At 45.4% G+C, this 16,882-nt stretch overlaps 1 protein-coding gene across 3 annotated transcripts in view; it reads left to right on the forward strand.

Moving 5' to 3' along the window:
- Window positions 1-15,261, forward strand: part of PNPLA1 (patatin like phospholipase domain containing 1) — a 44,529-nt gene extending 29,268 nt beyond the window's left edge. For 2 of the 3 annotated variants that reach the window (XM_047735137.1, XM_047735139.1), the window contains 5 exons: window positions 6,043-6,630; window positions 7,778-7,856; window positions 9,720-9,845; window positions 13,591-13,696; window positions 14,470-15,261. In XM_047735137.1, the coding sequence (XP_047591093.1) occupies window positions 6,043-6,630; window positions 7,778-7,856; window positions 9,720-9,845; window positions 13,591-13,696; window positions 14,470-14,496 (926 nt within the window). In that variant the 3' untranslated portion in view covers window positions 14,497-15,261. The remainder of the gene's footprint in view (window positions 1-6,042; window positions 6,631-7,777; window positions 7,857-9,719; window positions 9,846-13,590; window positions 13,697-14,469) is intronic. The other variant, XM_047735138.1, reaches the window with a different exon arrangement.
- Window positions 15,262-16,882: the final 1,621 nt, after the last annotated feature.

A 16,882-nucleotide genomic window follows, 5' to 3' on the forward strand; every position in this document is an offset into this window, starting at 1 on the left:
GAAATCACTGCCCTCTCTGTCTTGGTTCCTAATCTGTAAAAAAGGTAAATCTTGGTTCCTGACACCTACTAACTGTGTGATCTTGAACCAGGGATTCATCTCCTGGGACCTCGGTTTTCTCATCTGTATAATAGGGCTGATCATGGAACCCACCTCAGAATTTTATTCCTGGACACAGTCAATCCAGCCTACTGACCCTCTGATCTAGGAGACAGGGCCCTCCTCTCGCCTTTCTGCTGGACAGACTCCTCCTGACCCTGACTCTACTTGAATATCTTCCCACCTCCTACACATTTACATTTACATGGGTGACAGCTGTGAAAATTAAGCTCCAAGTGCCCAAAAGGGGGACCACGTGAGGAGTATCAGTGGGGGGTAGGGATGGGGTCTCACCTACGGAGTCTCAGGAAGAGGAGGGGCTGTCAAGGGCCTGAGGTCCTTTCCACCCCCAGCTGGGAAGCCCCTTCACTCTTTCCTCAGTTGTGGTGTATACTGGGGACATGGGGTTGGAGGATCCCCTGATTTGAAACCGGGACTTGGGACATATTCCTTGCCTCAGGAGACCCCTCTGCACCTGGCTGCCTGGTTACCAAATGTCCTTGTCTCTCCCCTAGAACTTCTTCCTCTTCCTCTCAGGGCAAGCCCAGGGCGGGGTGGGGGGGTAGTGGGTGGGTAAGTTACAAAGTGCCTTGCTTTAGCATCTCTGGTCTCTCCCAGCGCCATCTCATGCTTCCCCACCCTTCCCCCCTTAGTTGATGTGGACGCCGTTGTATAAATGACAGTCTTTTTTTTTTTTTTAAAGATTTATTTATTTATTTATTTGACAGAGAGAAATCACAAGTAAGTAGAGAGGCAGGCAGAGAGAGAGGAGGAAGCAGGCTCCCTGCTGAGCAGAAAGCCCGATGTGGGGCTCGAACCCAGGACCTGGGATCATGACCTGAGCTGAAGGCAGCGGCTTAACCCACTGAGCCACCCAGGCGCCCCTAAATGACAGTCTTAAACCCAAGGGTGAGATTCTAATAGGAGCATTTCGGCTTCTGCTGAAGAATCAGGGCAGTGTATGGAGGATGGTGGGTTTTTTCAGGGCCCTAGAATCACTCCAAGCAGGAACTGACCCAACTCATAAGGAAGAAGCTGGCTCCCAGCTATTTTCGATTCCCCTTCCAAATTGCCAGTGTTTGCATGGCTCTCTCAGCACAGGTTCCTTCAGCCTCACCCCTAAATCCTCTTGGGTTTGGTAGGACTGGATTTTCCTCTCGGCACCAGATGTAAGCAGAAGGTATGACGCATCCTGAGAAATTGCGGCTGGTGCCCAGAGCCACACTCTTAATTCCCACCTGCCATCTGGGAACAGAAAAACGGGAGTCCGCTCCAGCCTCCTACCCTACTGCTTTCTAGATGGGGGTCAGCTCCAGCAGAAGGCCACACCTGCAAGATGTCACCCTGAATTCTTCAGCTCACATGCTGGCATCCCCCTTTTCTGCCCTTCTCAGAACTCACATCTGCCTAATTATTCCTGCTGCCAGGCGAGCTTCCCCCTCCACCCCTTGGCCTCCCCAGGCAGCGGCCTCCTGCCAAAGGGAAGGGCACTGCTTGCTGGTATGCTTGAAAATCCACATTCCCCACACAGACATGTGGATGTGGGCGTTGAGTGAGGTTGGAGCTCAAAGGATGTCATGTCTAAAATTATCCATCTGGCATCCAGGCGTGCCTGGCCAGACCTTCCTTCCTCCCTCTCTTCCCTTCCTCCCTCTCTTCCCTCCCTTCCCTTCCTCCCTCTCCCCCCCTTCCTTCCTTCCTTCCTTCCTGGCATTCTTCCTTCTCTTGCACCCTTCCTCACTCACACAATTTGTTAAGTTCCCGCTCTCTCACTTTCACACACACACACACCTGTGAAATCAACACCACAATCAAGAGAGTGAACCATTATCCATCATGCCCAAAGTCTTCTTCATGCTCCTTTGTGACCCTTCCCACTTTCCCTCAGTGCCCCCAATCTACTTTCTGTCATTCTAGAAATTTCCAGTATGGACTTACAGTATGGGCTTGATTTTGTCTGCATTCTTTCACTCAGTATAATCATGCTGAGATTCATCATGTTATTGCGTGTATAAATAGTTCATTCCTTTTTACATTCCACTCCATCTATGAAAACCCCACAGTTCATTTCTCCACTCACCCATTAATGGACATCTAGTTGGTATCCAGTTTGAGCTATTATGTATAAAGCTGCTGTGAATACTCATGGAGTCTTTGTATGAACTTATGCTTTCCTTTCTCTTGAGTAAATACCGAGGAGTGGAATGTTTAGATGGTATGGTGGATGTACATTTTACCTATACTTATGTAATATACAATTATATATATGTATAATTAGGGTAAAACACATAACATAAAATTTACCATCTTAACCAGTTTTTAAAGACTTTTTATTTTTAAGTGATCTCTACACCTCATGTGGAGCTCAAACTCACAACCCTGAGATCAAGAGTTTCATGCTCTTTCAACTGAGCCAGCCAAGTGTTCCACCATCTTAACCGTTTTTAAGTGTACAGTTCAGTTGTGTTAAGTATATTTACACTGTACAACCAATCTCCAGGACTTTTTCCTCTTGCAAAACTGAGACTCTATACCCATCACTCAGTGATTCCACGTTTCTCCTTCTCCTAGGCCCTGGCTACCACCACTCTATTTTCTACTTCTAGGAGATGGACTACTTCAGATACCTCATATCAATGGAATCACACAGTACTTGACTTTTGTGACTGGTGTATTTTGCTATAATAATGTCCTCCAGGTTTATCCATTTTGTAGCATGTGACATACACCTGTGTGCATACCGCATTTTCTTTACCAAAGAACAATTTGAATTGTTTCTTCTTCTTAGCACAGGTTTCCAAATGTCTTATTTTCAATTCTTTGGGATATATACTAAGGGCATATACCCAGAAGGTATGTTTAACTTTTTAAGAAACTGCCAAATTATTTTTTGAAGTGGTTGTACCATTTTACGTTCTCATCAGTGATGCATAAGAGTTCCAGTTTCTTCATATTATCACCAACACTTGAAATGGTCAGTCTTCCTAATTACAGCCATGTGAATAGTTGTGTGATGGCATCTGATTGTGATTTTAATTTGTATTTACTAAATGACTAATAATGTTGAGCAGCTTTTCATATGCTTATTTGCCATCTATATATCATCTTTGTTGAAGGGTTCAATTCTTTTGATCATTTCCCACCCAGACCTATAATAAGCTTTATTTTTAAGAATAATTTTAGATTTACATAAAAAAATGTGAAAATAGCATGAAGAGCTTCTATGTACTCCACATTCCATATTATTATGCCTTATATTTGTTAGAAGTTATAGTATGGTACATATAAAATTTGGTACATAGTCTAGTGTAGTGTTGACAATTAATGTACTAATGTTGGTTATTATTAACTGAAGTCTGTATATTCAGATTTCCTTTGGCCATTGAGAGCTCTTTCAGTGGGCTCTTTTTTCTTTTTTTTTTTTTTAAAGGTTTTATTTATTTATTTGACAGAGAGAAATCAGGGGCAGGCAGAGAGAGAAGGGGAAGCAGGGTCCCCATTGAGCAGAGACCCCGACACGGGGCTCGATCCCAAGGCCCTGAGATCATGACCTGAGCCAAAGGCAGAGGTTTAACCCACTGAGCCACCCATGCACCCCTCAGTGGGCTCTTTTGCCCAGCTTAAAAATTGAGTCATTTTCTTATTCAAGAGCTTTTATGTATTCTTGATAAATGCCCTTTATCTGAAATATGATTTGCAAATATTTTCTCTCGGACTGTGATTTCTTTTTCAGTTCTTTAACAGTCTCCTAAAAAGGAGTTTTTAATTTTGATGGGGCCCATATTATTAATTTGCTTTCTTTATGGATAATGCTTTTGGTGTCTTATCTAAGAAATCTTTGCTTTACTCAAGATCACAAAAAGGTTTTTCCTATGTTTCCTTCTAGAAATTTTATAGCTTTTTGTTTTTTCATTGTGTCTATATTTCATTTTGAGTTAATTTTTGAATATGGTTCAAGATATAAAATAAAGTTTTTTTTTCTTTTCATTTAGATGACTACCTGTTCCAGCATTGTTTGTTTAAAAGACTATGCTTTCTCTGTTGAGTAAAGTCAGTTGTCTCTGTATGTCACAGGTCTATTTCTAGACCTTTTGTTTTGTTCAATTGATCTATTTCCTGTTTCTACATCAATATCATACTGTCTTGATCCCTGAAGCTTTATCGTAAATCTTGATACCAGGTAGTCTTAGTTTTCCATCTTCGTTCCTTTTTTTTCTTTAAAAGTTGTTTAGGCTATTCCAGGTCCTTTATAATTCCATATGAATTTTAGAATTAGCTTGTGAGTTTCTACATAAAATGTGATTGTGCTGTATTTATCCTGGCAACATAGTCTCTCCTCCTCTGCAATCACCACCTTAAGACTTCCCCTCTCCCTGATCACCAGGAGAAGGACTTTCCTCCAAACAACTTCACAGAGAAACACAAAGCCAACAGAGGGAAGTTCTTTCAACTTTGCACTACCAAATATTCAAACTCAGCCTGCTCTGTCCCCTCCTTCTTAGAACATTAAAGGAAGCAACCCTTTTCTTGCCTAGAGCCCACCCCCTACCTGTACTCAGACCCCTTCCCACCTCAGCACTCTTGAATTATCCATTATTTCATCTCTCTTTTATATATCCAATCCCCACTTCTCAAATGGATCCTTACCCCAGTCTACCCCAGTCTTGCCCATTTTAGAATCTTGGTCTGGGTTCCCCTCTCCCCCTCCTCACTCAGTCTTGGCTCCCTCCTCTTCTCACTCTGCTTTTTCTCCCTAGGCAAACTCCTCCATGACCACCTTCACAGCTTCAATGACCATCCATAGATGGATTCCCAAATGTACACCTCTAACCCTCAACTCTTCTCTGAGATCCAATCCATATATCTGAGTGCCCACACTTTTCATCTCTCCTTGGATATCTCTAAGTACCCCTAAAATCCACATATCCTCAAACAAACTTTAACCTGTGCTCTCCTCACTGCTCCCCTAACCCATCCCCTCCCTGTTCACCCTGTCAACACCAGCATCTACCTGGTTGTACAAGCCAGCTCCCTCCTCTCTTCCCCCCAGTCAATCCATTGCCAGTTCTCATTTATTTTACCTCCTAAATAGAATCCTCTAGTTATTTCTCTCTCCTTCCAGGTGCAAGCCCTAAACACCTCTCCACCACTGCCTTACACATTTCCCTGGGTCCTCTAGGCCCTTCTCAGTGAGTCTCCACACAGCAGTCACAGTGATCTTGTCAAAGCCAGAGACAGTGCAGCAGCTCCATTGCCTGTAGGTCTTTCATGGTCTCTGTGAAAATCAAGGGCCCTCAATGGTTTCTACAAGTATGGTTGGGCTCCAGTGGCCTCCTCAGCCCCATCTCCCACCACATGCCCCCACCCCTGCTCCAACCACACTGACCTTTCAGGTCTTCCTCATGCTCCCTCAAACCTGTGGCATCTGTGTGTGCTGTTCCTACTGTCTGAAATGCTCCCCTCCATCCCACACCAACACCCCCTGGACCCTCACTCACCCTTCAGATCTCAGTGCAAATGTTGCTCCCTCAGGGAAACCCTCCTGAAGAAGTCCTCCCTGCTTCCCTCTCTTCTAACATCATGTTCCTTTTTCACCTAGAACTTGTCCTGGTTAAAATGAGATTATTTGGATAATCAATGCCTGCCCCCAAGCCAGACTATAAGCTCCAAGAGGCCAAGAACCTTCACACCTGTTTTTGTCTCCCTCACTCCTCAGTACCTGGTATAATGCCTGGCACATATAGTTGCTCAATTAACATCTGTTGAATAAGTGAATCAATACACAATTAAATACTCAATATAAATTTGAGTAAGTAAAGAAAGGCCATTAAAAAGCACTAATCCTGCTTATGAAAATAACTTGGGAAATCACTTTTTGAAAATGCCATGCTGATGCCAGGGGCTAGTAATGCCACCAGTGACCCAATGCCATTGTTTTCCTAGATGCTGCTTACCTTAATTCTCCCTCCAAGAGAGTGATGTTCCCCCGTGTGGAAGTATACTGCAATATAGAACTTGCCCTTGGCAGTGAGTGCCCTGAACGCAGTCAGTCAAGCCTCCAAACAGAGCAAGAAGAATCCATACAACCTCACACACAGTGGGCTCCTGAAGGGGAAGGAAAGAGCTGCCACAGTCCATGTGTGTCCTTACCTGTGCAGACACCTGAATCCACACATGAGTGGCCTGTAGAATCACCTGTTTCACCACTTGTCTCTTCATTTGAGCAGTCACCTGCATCTCCACTGTCCTCATCACCATCACATTCTCCAGCTGACTTGCCCCCTGTAATACTCCCAGCTGTGCCCTTACCACTCAGCTCCAAACCTGCGCTGTCTCATATATCACCACCACAGCAGAGGGTACAAATGACTGGATCACCGCCAAGATCCCCACCCTACCAGTCATCTCTGTCACCCAGGCCATCCCTGGGGTCTTCATCTGTGGGGACATCTCAAACACTGCCCCTGTGTTCTCCTTCAGTGTCACCTGCACAGCCACCTGTGGAGGAACTGGGCCCAGAACAGCCCCAAGGTATGGACCCTTCTGGCTTCTCCCACCTTCCTTATGTCTGGAGCCCCTCAGCAAGTGTGCCACAACATGGGAGTTGATAACCATTGCGTTATTATTTTTTTAATTATGTTCAGTTAGCCAGCATATAGTACATCATTAGTTTGTGTGTGTGTGTTAAGTTAGTCACCATAAAATACATCATTAGTTTTGATGCAGTGTTCCAAGATTCATTGTTGTACATCATTAGTTTTTGATGTAGTGTTCAACAACTCATTAGTTGCCTATAACCATTGCGTTGGGGGGTGCATTGGTAAAGTCAGCAGTTAGTTTTAGCCGTTCTACCTGTTTTGAGGATAGGCCACCACAAGGGGGCAGTGTTCTTGACCTTTGTTCTTATCTTTTCGTCCACTGATTGCCAAAGGTTGGTCTCTGACCTACAGCAAACTCTACACCTGGGGACTTGTTAGGAATGAAAATTCTCAGGCCCTACCACAGACCTACTAACTCAGGGGGGTGGGACCCAGCTATCTATCTTTTTATAAGCCCTCCGGGAGGTTCTTTTGAGAACTGTGATTGAGAACTACTGTACCAGAAGGTTTTTGTTATTGTAATAACTGCTCTTCCAGGGCAGAGCTACTCCAAGAGTGCTCTGTGAGCCAATGCTGGTCCCCAAACTATTTGTTACTAATTCACAATGAACTGAGTACAGAGGTTGAAAGTAAGCATTTAGAAATGTTTACAGCCATGACATCCAAGAGCTTGGTCATTTTCCTACTAAGTCCTTGTATTGTATGTCACAAAAGTACTAGTCCATTTGGATTCCAAAAAAAGATTTTAAAAAGATGGTTCTTTAAAACTGGTATTGTCTACAGATAGTTTGAGAAGCACTGCTCTAGAGGCTTCAAAGCTAAACAGCTCTCAGCTCCTCACTATCAGGAAATCTCCCCTGCAGCCGCGGGGATGACAGAGATACTAACCTTAAAAACACAGCACAAATGATTAAGTACTACATTACTAGCAAACACAGAGTGTTGGAAGTACTCATAGAGATTAAGATCACTTCTCTCTTGGGAGTTAAGAAAGCCTTTTTGGAGGTGACAGATAAGTTGAAATGGGCAAGATTTTGCCACCTTACTCTTGTCTCCTCTATTTTTACTTTTGACTATAGCTCCTCTTGCCTCTTCAAATCTGAAAGATGCCATGCCTTTGGTTAATGTGAAGGAAGCCACCAGCAAGCCTCACATAATGTAAGTTTCTCCTTAACTAGGGACACATTCTTTCCTTTGGCTGGGGGAGGAGGGCCCAGCTAAGGGAAATTTTCTTTCTTTTTAGCTGCCATAGCAACACTGGGATCCTTTTCTGGTTTGTGTGATTACAGTCCACCCCTTTACACTTCTCTTGTCTTCAGTGGGGGCAATGAATGGGAAATGAGCTATTTGTGCTCACAGTGTCATTCTCGTCAGCTCCTTCCTGTACTCACTGGGGAATGTCCCTTCTCTGAGTGCAGTGGGAGAACGTACACCCCCACCTCCCATGTCTTACTCTCTGGTGGTGTCTCAGTTCAAGGGAGCTAGCAGGCATGCTGCATCCTAGCCTGAAGTAGGCTATTTCCTGGGCCGAATGAATTGTGGGACTCTGTCAAAGGCCTCCTTTAATACAAATTATTTTCTACCAGCGCAATAAGCAGGCTAATATTCCTATGTTATAGATTGTCCCCAGAAAGTCTTTTTTTATAATACTCATCAATTGTCTGGATTGTGTGACATGTTCTCCATTACTTACCTTCACAGTCATTCTGAGAGGGCCTGAAGATTGGTTGTTGTTGTTTTTTAAAGATTTATTTAGTTTTATTTTTTTAGATAGCACATGAGCATGGGGTTGGGGAAGCGTGGGGGGTTTTGTAGGGGCAGAGAGAGAGGGAGAGTGAGTCCTAAGCAGACTCTGCAATGAGTGCAGAGCCCCATGTGGGGCCCAGTCTCATGACCCTGAGATCATGACCTGAGCTGAAACCAAGAGTTGGAGGCTCAAACGACTGTGCTGCCCAGGTACCCCAGGACTGGTATTTTTTTAAGTTTCTTGGGGGTCACATTACCCAGGCTCCCTTTGCTGGCTTCTTGCCAGTTGGGTTAGCCAATGGAAGACACCAGCAGGAGATCAGAAGGTGGGTCAAAGAGTACCTCTCCCCTCCTCAACCTCATCCCTCCTGCCTTGGGGAAGTTCTGGTGGTGGCTGGGGTTCTCCATGGCCACAGCGGCACCTATTGGCAGAGCATGTCCTTTTGATGTTCCAACTCTATATCATATCAAATATATCAAAACATACCTGGTTCTCACATTAAGTACAATTTTATTTTATTTTTTTAAAAGATTTTATTTATTTATTTGACAGAGAGAGATCACAAGTAGATGGAGAGGCAGGCAGAGAGAGAGAGAGGGAAGCAGGATCTCCGCTGAGCAGAGAACCCGATGGGGGACTCGATCCCAGGACCCTGAGATCATGACCTGAGCCGAAGGCAGCGGCCCAACCCACTGAGCCACCCAGGTGCCCACATTAAGTACAATTTTAATTATAAAACTTTTTGAAAGCATTTTCATGAATTTAAAAATTTTGTGCTTGGGCATATACTATGCATTTTGTTCACAGGGTTTAAACTTTATTGCATTGACTTATAACTTAAAAAATTTCAGTTGAGTTTCAGTTGACTCATTAGCATGATGTTACTTAGATAAATGGTCATTGATTATAAAAACAAATATTTGTTGTGGGAAGTCTGGGGCTCAGCCAGGGTTAAAAGACATAGCATTGCGGGGCACCTGGGTGGCTCAGTGGGTTAAAGCCTCTGCCTTCGGCTCAGGTCATGATCTCAGGGTCCTGGGATCGAGCCCCGCATCAGGCTCTCTGCTTGGCAGGGAGCCTGCTTCCTCCTCTCTTTCTCTGCCTTCCTCTCTGCCTACTTGTAATCTCTGCCTGTCAGATAAATAAATAAAATCTTAAAAAAAAAAAAGACATAGCATTGGTGTGTCTATCTTGTGAGCTGGAGCAGGGCCCTGATAGTGGAGGACACAGGACAGGTCATTAATAGTAAACTATTTACTTCATCTGTTGCCCAGGGGGAACCCTGCTGAAGACTCCAATTGGATGAGCAAGGTGTTTAAGAAGAACAAACAAAAGACAAATAGCACCAGAATAAGCTTCCCAAGACATCCACGATCCAAAAAAACAGGCGACAAAGTGCGGTGAGCATGATTAATGTTTCTCAAGTTCCATGGGGAGTAAAAGCTCTGGGAAGAGTCTGCAGGAAGATTACAAGGGGTAAAGGAAGAGTCAGTAGGAGTGGGTGTTAGGAGCTGGACTTTGGAATCAGACCCACCCAGCATATATTCCCTTCTCTGCCATAATCTTACTCAGTGATCATGCTTAGGACATGTGATCTTTCTAAGCCTCTATTTCCTGATCTGTAAAACAGGGATAATATTGTGAAGGTTTAATGAGGCCAACATGTAAATTGTTTTGCAGAATGCACGATGTGTAATTAACACTCAATAATTTGGTAGATATTAGTGTTATATGCAGAGGTTAACTAGGACTTCTCAGCTTCTGAATAGACCTCTATTTAAAAACCAAACTAGACAGATGTGTGACCTTGTGACCCTCAAGAGATCCAAACTGTTACCAAGGTACAACTAAAAGTCCTTAAGAATGTAAGCGGCTTGTAGCTTTTTGGTTATTTTACATTGTTATTGAGTCCATTAGTTTTAACTTTTATTGAGCACCTAATGAGTACCACCCACTCTTCTGGGCTCTAGAGAAAGCAAATTGAACTCAACCCTCAACTTTTTTTTTTAAGATGTTATTTATTTATTTGAGACAGAGTGAGAGAGATCACAGAGGGAGGGGGAGAAGCAGATTCCTTGCTGAGCAGAGAGCCTGATGCAGGGCTCCATCCTAGGACCCTGAGATTATGACCTGAGCCGAAGGCAGATGCTTAACCTACTGAGCCACCCCAGGCACCCCTCAATCCCCAACTTTTAAGAGTTTACTCCAAAATTGAACTTTAGACCAAAGACAAGAACCAAGTCTTAATTTTTTACTGAACTACTTTTTTAAAGGGACATGCATACATACATACACACTTACAGATGAAAAATGCCAGCTTCAAACACAAACCAAGCCAGGAGTCATCAACAACGATTTTACTGGATTATCAAAATATTGTCTGACTGGAACAGACCCACACAGCTATCTACTTTGCTTCAAGCCTCCATTGGTCAGAAAAATGCTCAAATCATTCTAAGTGACATCCTTCCGTGTTGTTCCTATCCTAGGTGGGCAGAGAGATATATCAGACAGATGAGGGTCAGAGTCTCACCCTAGCAGCCACAGGCCCACTTTGAGGTCTGGGCAAGTAGGTACTTGGTGGGTTGGGGGAAGCAGTATGGTGGGAAGGAGATTCTTAGAGCTGCCGTAGGAAGTGGGGCAGATGCATGTGTCAATTTTTGGATTAAATGATGGGGAGGGAAGATGCCCATCCTGTAATCCAGTGGGCAGTTGGCAGTCCCTTTGGGGTCATGGAATTAGTGAATCCTGGGATTAGTCTTGCTCTGTACCTTGGTCTCCAGCCCCAAGACTTCTTTGACTTTTGAGTGTCTGTATCTCTGTCTCTAGGAGCTCAAGGTCAAGTTTGGTCAGGAGAACACAGGCAGGTCTGCTGTGGGGGTGAGGAAACTTCCTTGGGGCTGGGAGTGCCATCTGGAAGCCAGGCCCAGGCTCGAGTCCCTTCATTCCGGGGCCAGGCCTCCACCTGTTCATCAGAGTGGTGGAACTGCAATTCAGCCAAAGCTACCTTGGTCGATAAACTTCTAGGAATCAAGGTACTTTATACAGAAGCAGGCTGTGATAAAAACAAACAAAACAACATTCACAGCTGTGGGAAACCCTGTTGTCAGTAGGTCACACATGCCATCTGTGGTGTTCCTTTATAGAACAGATTATGAAACTGCCTGGAAGCAGTTTACCAGTTAATGTTCTTAAGCAATTCCATGCAAATTCACTGCTCTGAGCTTCAAACACCAGGGTAGGGGGTGGAAAAGAGAAGCTCAGAAAGGTTAGGCATAGAGAAAGAGAGATCCAGAAAGAGAGAAAATCTGCTCATTTCCTAACAGAGTACAATCACAAGAGACACTGTCATATCCATGGGCTAGTCCTGTGCAACTCCTGGCCCCCGGTGGATATTCCTCCCAATAAAGAGGAAAGAAGTGAGAATAAAAGCTACAGGGTAGGGGCGCCTGGGTGGCTCAGTGGGTTAAGCCTCCACCTTTGGCTCAGGTCATGATCCCAGGGTCCTGGGATCAAGCCCCGCATCGGGCTCTCTGCTCGGCGGGGAGCCTGCTTCCTCCTCTCTCTCTGCCTGCCTCTCTGCCTACTTGTGATCTCTCTATCAAATAAATAAATAAAATCTTAAAAAGAAAAAACAGCTATAGGGTAGAAGTTCCATACATTACTATCTCTCTCTCCTTTTCTTTCTCTCTCCTTGTGTGTTTCTTAAAGATTTTATGTTTTTATTTATTTATGCATCCATTCATTCATTTGCGGGAGAGAGAGAGAGAGAACCATTGAAGTGGACGAGCAGAGGGAGAAGGAGAGATTCTCAGGGAGACCCCATGCTGAGCACGGAGCCTGATGCCGAGCTCGATGCAGGGTTCTCTCTCACTACCCTGAGATCACAACCTGAGCCAAAATCAAGAATTGGACATTTAACCGATGGAACCACCCAGGAGCCCCTCCCTCTGTGTTTTTTAAATCAGATGTTCAAAATCATACTCTGATCCTGGTTGTATTAGTCGGTAATTTCTGTTTGGTAATGCTACATAACAAACATCCCCCGCATCTCAGTGGATTCCAGAACACATGTTTCTTTTACTCTGTCAGAGTTCTGTGGGTTGTCTGGGATAGCTCTGCTTAGGCTACAGGTTGGGGTTGAGTCTGCTCCCTGTCCCTTTCATTCCAGGACCAACAGATATGCCAAATATGCTCTGCCCCTGGACCGTGGCTAGATATGTGTGTCAGCCTGGCTTTCCCCTGCTAGCCTTGGCTCTCAGATATGTGTGTCAGCCTGACTTTCCTCTGCTAGCCTTGGCTCTCCTCCCATAAGAGTTCTGTGGTCATCTGATTCAGGTTGTGTAACTGGCCTGTAAATGGCAAGACAGATTGAGAAATTCACCGACTGCCTACAGGCTCCAAATGGGAAAGGGGGAGGTCCCTCTTGCTAATTACTACTCAGATCCTCTCAACAGCTGCCAAGTCTGTCAGACTCCTCTGATTTCTACCGTTTCTGTAGTTAGAGAGCTCCTCCTTTGAGTTACTGTGGAATTTCCCCCTATTCGAATGGGAATGTAATGATAATAGCTAAAACTTACTGAGTAGTTATTATGATCCAGGCATAGAGGCACAGAGAGGGTGAGCAACATGCCCAAAGTCAGAGTATGGAGATGGCAGAGCCAGGATCTGAATCCAAGTTGTCTGTCACCAACATCTTGGTGTCGAACACTAAGGAATACGGCCTCCTGGGGTAAAAGGAGCCCTGGAGTGAATCAGACGTCACAGGCTCTAGTCTACTTTGTCTGGGCAGGGAGAGGCCTGGGGGTGTACTTACAGGTGCACGGGCAGACATGGCAGGGATAGGGCAGGCTGGCTTGGGGACCATGCTAACAAAGCTGGACTTTTTGGTGCTGGGGAGTCATTACAGGGTTTAAACAGAATGATACAGTCAGAGTTGAAAACCATCCAAGAATTGACAGGTCCTCAGGCCAGCATTTCTCTGAGGTGCAGTCTGCAGGAGTCTTCCTGCAATTTCCTTGAGAGGGCCAATGACTGGCCAGGGTCACACAGCAGGTGGAAGAGGCCTTGAAACATGAGGCTTCCCACTGTCCCCTTTTTGTCTCATTTTTCCTCACATGTGCTTTCTTGGCATCTTACATCCAGGTCTGCTCCCTGCCCACTCGACTTCTCTCTTCTCTCTACTTCGGAGACAGTTTGGGTCACCTACAGGCCTCACCCCAGCTGGATCCAGGAATACAGCGACCCTGAGGTGTGGAACTGCCCAGGATGACCCTGGAAGCCAGACACTACCTGCTCTGTGCCCAGATGTTGCAGTGACCTCTGAGCTCCACCTACCCAGTTTCCTTTCTGACCCCACCCATCTCTTCCTGGTCATAGTGGAGGCCAACACGAGCCCATATATTGCTTTGTGCACTAAGAAAACAGTACCCTTTCCTGGAGAACTTGATTGCCAGCTCCTGGAAGACTGTGATAACATACTGATTTTGTTAAAACAGTTGACTGCCACCTGCTAGACATCTGTATTAATGGTTTACAAAGACACCAAACTGTACAAATAACCTGTGGCATAAATATTTCTGTGAGATGCCTCCCCTCTGTATTGGCAGGGTCTCCTTGTGCAGTCTGCAGTTTACACAACCACACTCAGCACTCAAGAGGTCACTCTACTTCCTTCCTTTTCCTGAAAAACCAAATATTAATCAGACTTTTGTAAAATGAATAACATTTCAAACACTCTTTTTTCAACTCCTGCTCTGCAGATGAAATTCTCCATTTGCAAAAACAAACAAAGCAAACAAACAAAAAAAACCCTGTATAATAAAGTGGGATTTGCTAACTGATTTTTTGATATAAATTGAGATTTCCAACTTCCACACATCCAATTGGCTAGAATGGGGCCTGGCTCCTTGCTTGGGGCTGCCCGACATATAGGAAGCTGTGAGGGATGTTCTCAGTGGAAATAAGGGGAGGAAAGTCCTCGATGAGGGACTTAGAAATGATGACTCTCTGTCCTTTTTCTAGGAAGCTGTGAACCAAGAGAGAACTTGAGCTGGAGTGGGAGAGAATGTGATGACCCCAAGGTAGAGCCTTCTCCCCAAGGCTCTCAGATACATCCCCCTTACCCTAGGCCTTTTGGGGACCAGGTGTTGCCCACTACCAAGCCTGTTGGTGTGGAGGTCCTGCTTCCCTTGGGCAAGCACCTCTTTGCCTAGACATCCTCTCAGCTTCTCAGTGGACCTCCAGCCCTTCCACTACTCTGCTCTGGACAGACAGATGGACACCAGCATGGATGGGCTCTGAAGAGCTCACAGTACTTCCTCCTCCCGGCTGGCTGAGCTCTGGGCCTTCCTTCCTCTTCTTTGAGAGGGACTGCATTCATCCTGGCATCCCAGGATCTAGTCTCCAGGTCGAACACTTGGTGGGGGGGAAGTACACTTTCCTCTCTCGTGTGGTGTCAAGAGACCAAGTTCTTTTGTTTTGTTTTGAATTCTCCTAGTGGACCAAAGGCTTGATCTGCAACCACTGGACTCTTGGCTGCTCACCGGAATCCCTTGCAGAGCCCATCAGGCATGAGGTCCTTCAAAGCTCCCCAAGGCTCGCGGTTGCTGCCATGTTGAGCAGGCTGCCCTGTGCTCCTGTGAGTCCCACTGTGGTTGTGGAGGAAACAGGAGGCCAGATATCCCTTCCCTCTCCATCTCCCAGTAGGAGGGCGGCATGAGGGCCGAATCGTCCTGCTGTTCATGCCTCAATGAAAACATTCTGTGAGAAAGACACCCTCTGCCTCAATTTTTCCAGTCCACCCAGGAAAAAAACAAAAAACAAAACAAAACAAAACAAAAAAACAAAAAAAGAGCCCCTCTGCTTACTGGAGTGTGGATAACCTCCAGCCCTGGTCAGGCCCAGCAAGGAAGCCCGGGCTGCCCACAGACCTCAGATGTATTTGCTTAGCAAATCCTGGAATGCAAGACCCAGAGGACTGGGGTATAAGAGAGCCCTGAGATGGGTTGGGGCCTCTGGGAGATGCATGCAAATGTTAGCCAGGCAGTGTGGGAGACTGTACCAAGGGGGCCTGGTGGAACCTACATTTAAGGGGACCATGTCAGGGAGCAGGAGTCCACACAGGCACCCTTCAGAAGGTTCTGCCAGGAAGAACCTAACTGATGTGGAAAACAAAGACAAGAGAAAAAATTAAATTTCCTTATTGCCGACAGCCCACTGTCCTTGAAATGGGCAGAATGACCTCCCTCTGGGAGCTTAGCTGCCTCAATATTGACACTTCCCTTAGGGCAAAGGACAATCCTACCCCAACCCCCCAGGATCCTATCAGTCTGCTTTACCATTTAAAAATTCCTGTGGAAACTTCCTTTATCTCTACCCCCAAGATACAAGTTGGCAATCATCCTCCAAAATATGGCCCACTGCCCTTGGTAATGTTCCTTTTCTTAAGGTGGGTGTGGGTAACCTGGGCGTGTTCGCTTTGTGAAAGTCTTTTGAGCTGGAGGCCTAATGATTTGTGTGCTTTCCTGTATTATGTCATATTTCAATAAAAATTTCCAAAAAAAAAAAATATGGCCCACTGATCTACATGTGAAGGGGCTCATGACAGAGTTTCTCCTAAACAGTAATAAATGACCTTTTCCTAACCATAGCCAGCCCCCTCTAGCCCCCTCAGTATCCTGGAAACCTTGTTTCCAAAATACTCTGGAGGCCTGCGCTGTCCCTAAAACCCTCCCAACTCGAAAATATATCTTCAGTCACCCTTCAAAATCCCAGGGCAGCCTTTTCTGCTCACAGGTCCTGTCCCCATGCTTCAATAAAACCACCGTTTTTGCACTGAAGACGCCTCAAGAATTCTTTCTCGGCCGTCAGCTCCAAACCCCATTTCCTACATTACTAACTAACTGTACCTTTGAGAGGCTAAAAAGAATCAAATCTCGGGTGTTCCTACACCCTCTGCCTTCTCTGACACTCTGATTCTGTGGCCCAGACCAGTCAGGGGGATCAGCCTGGGGGCCACATGGGTGGGGAGAGACCGGTTCCACCCAGAGGGGTCCTCCTGGCTGCGGTCTCCTGGCTTTCCTCCCAGGAGTGGTCTTGTGGTTTGCTGGTGGCTGCAGGCCCTAAGGCCTTGAGCCCTGTGAACGGGATTGGGGAGGCATCTGGAATGCTTATTCCCTGGTGCTCAAGGGGGAATGGAACATAACAGTCATTGTCATTCTAACTTAAAGCCTGTGTTTAGAGCCCAGATGTTGTTATGTTACAGTTATAGGTATTGATAAATCCCCCTGTATATTTTCCTTCCTTTTGCTTATTTCCCTTTTCCCCATGACAAGGTAATTAAGAGAACTCTTCTTGCATTAGTTCCAGGGTTGCTAGATAAAATACAGGACACTGCGTTAAATGTGAATTTCAGATAAACAATGACTCATTATTT

The sequence above is a fragment of the Lutra lutra genome, chromosome 6 (assembly GCF_902655055.1).
Source record: "Lutra lutra chromosome 6, mLutLut1.2, whole genome shotgun sequence".
Classification (NCBI taxonomy): Eukaryota; Metazoa; Chordata; class Mammalia; order Carnivora; family Mustelidae; genus Lutra; species Lutra lutra.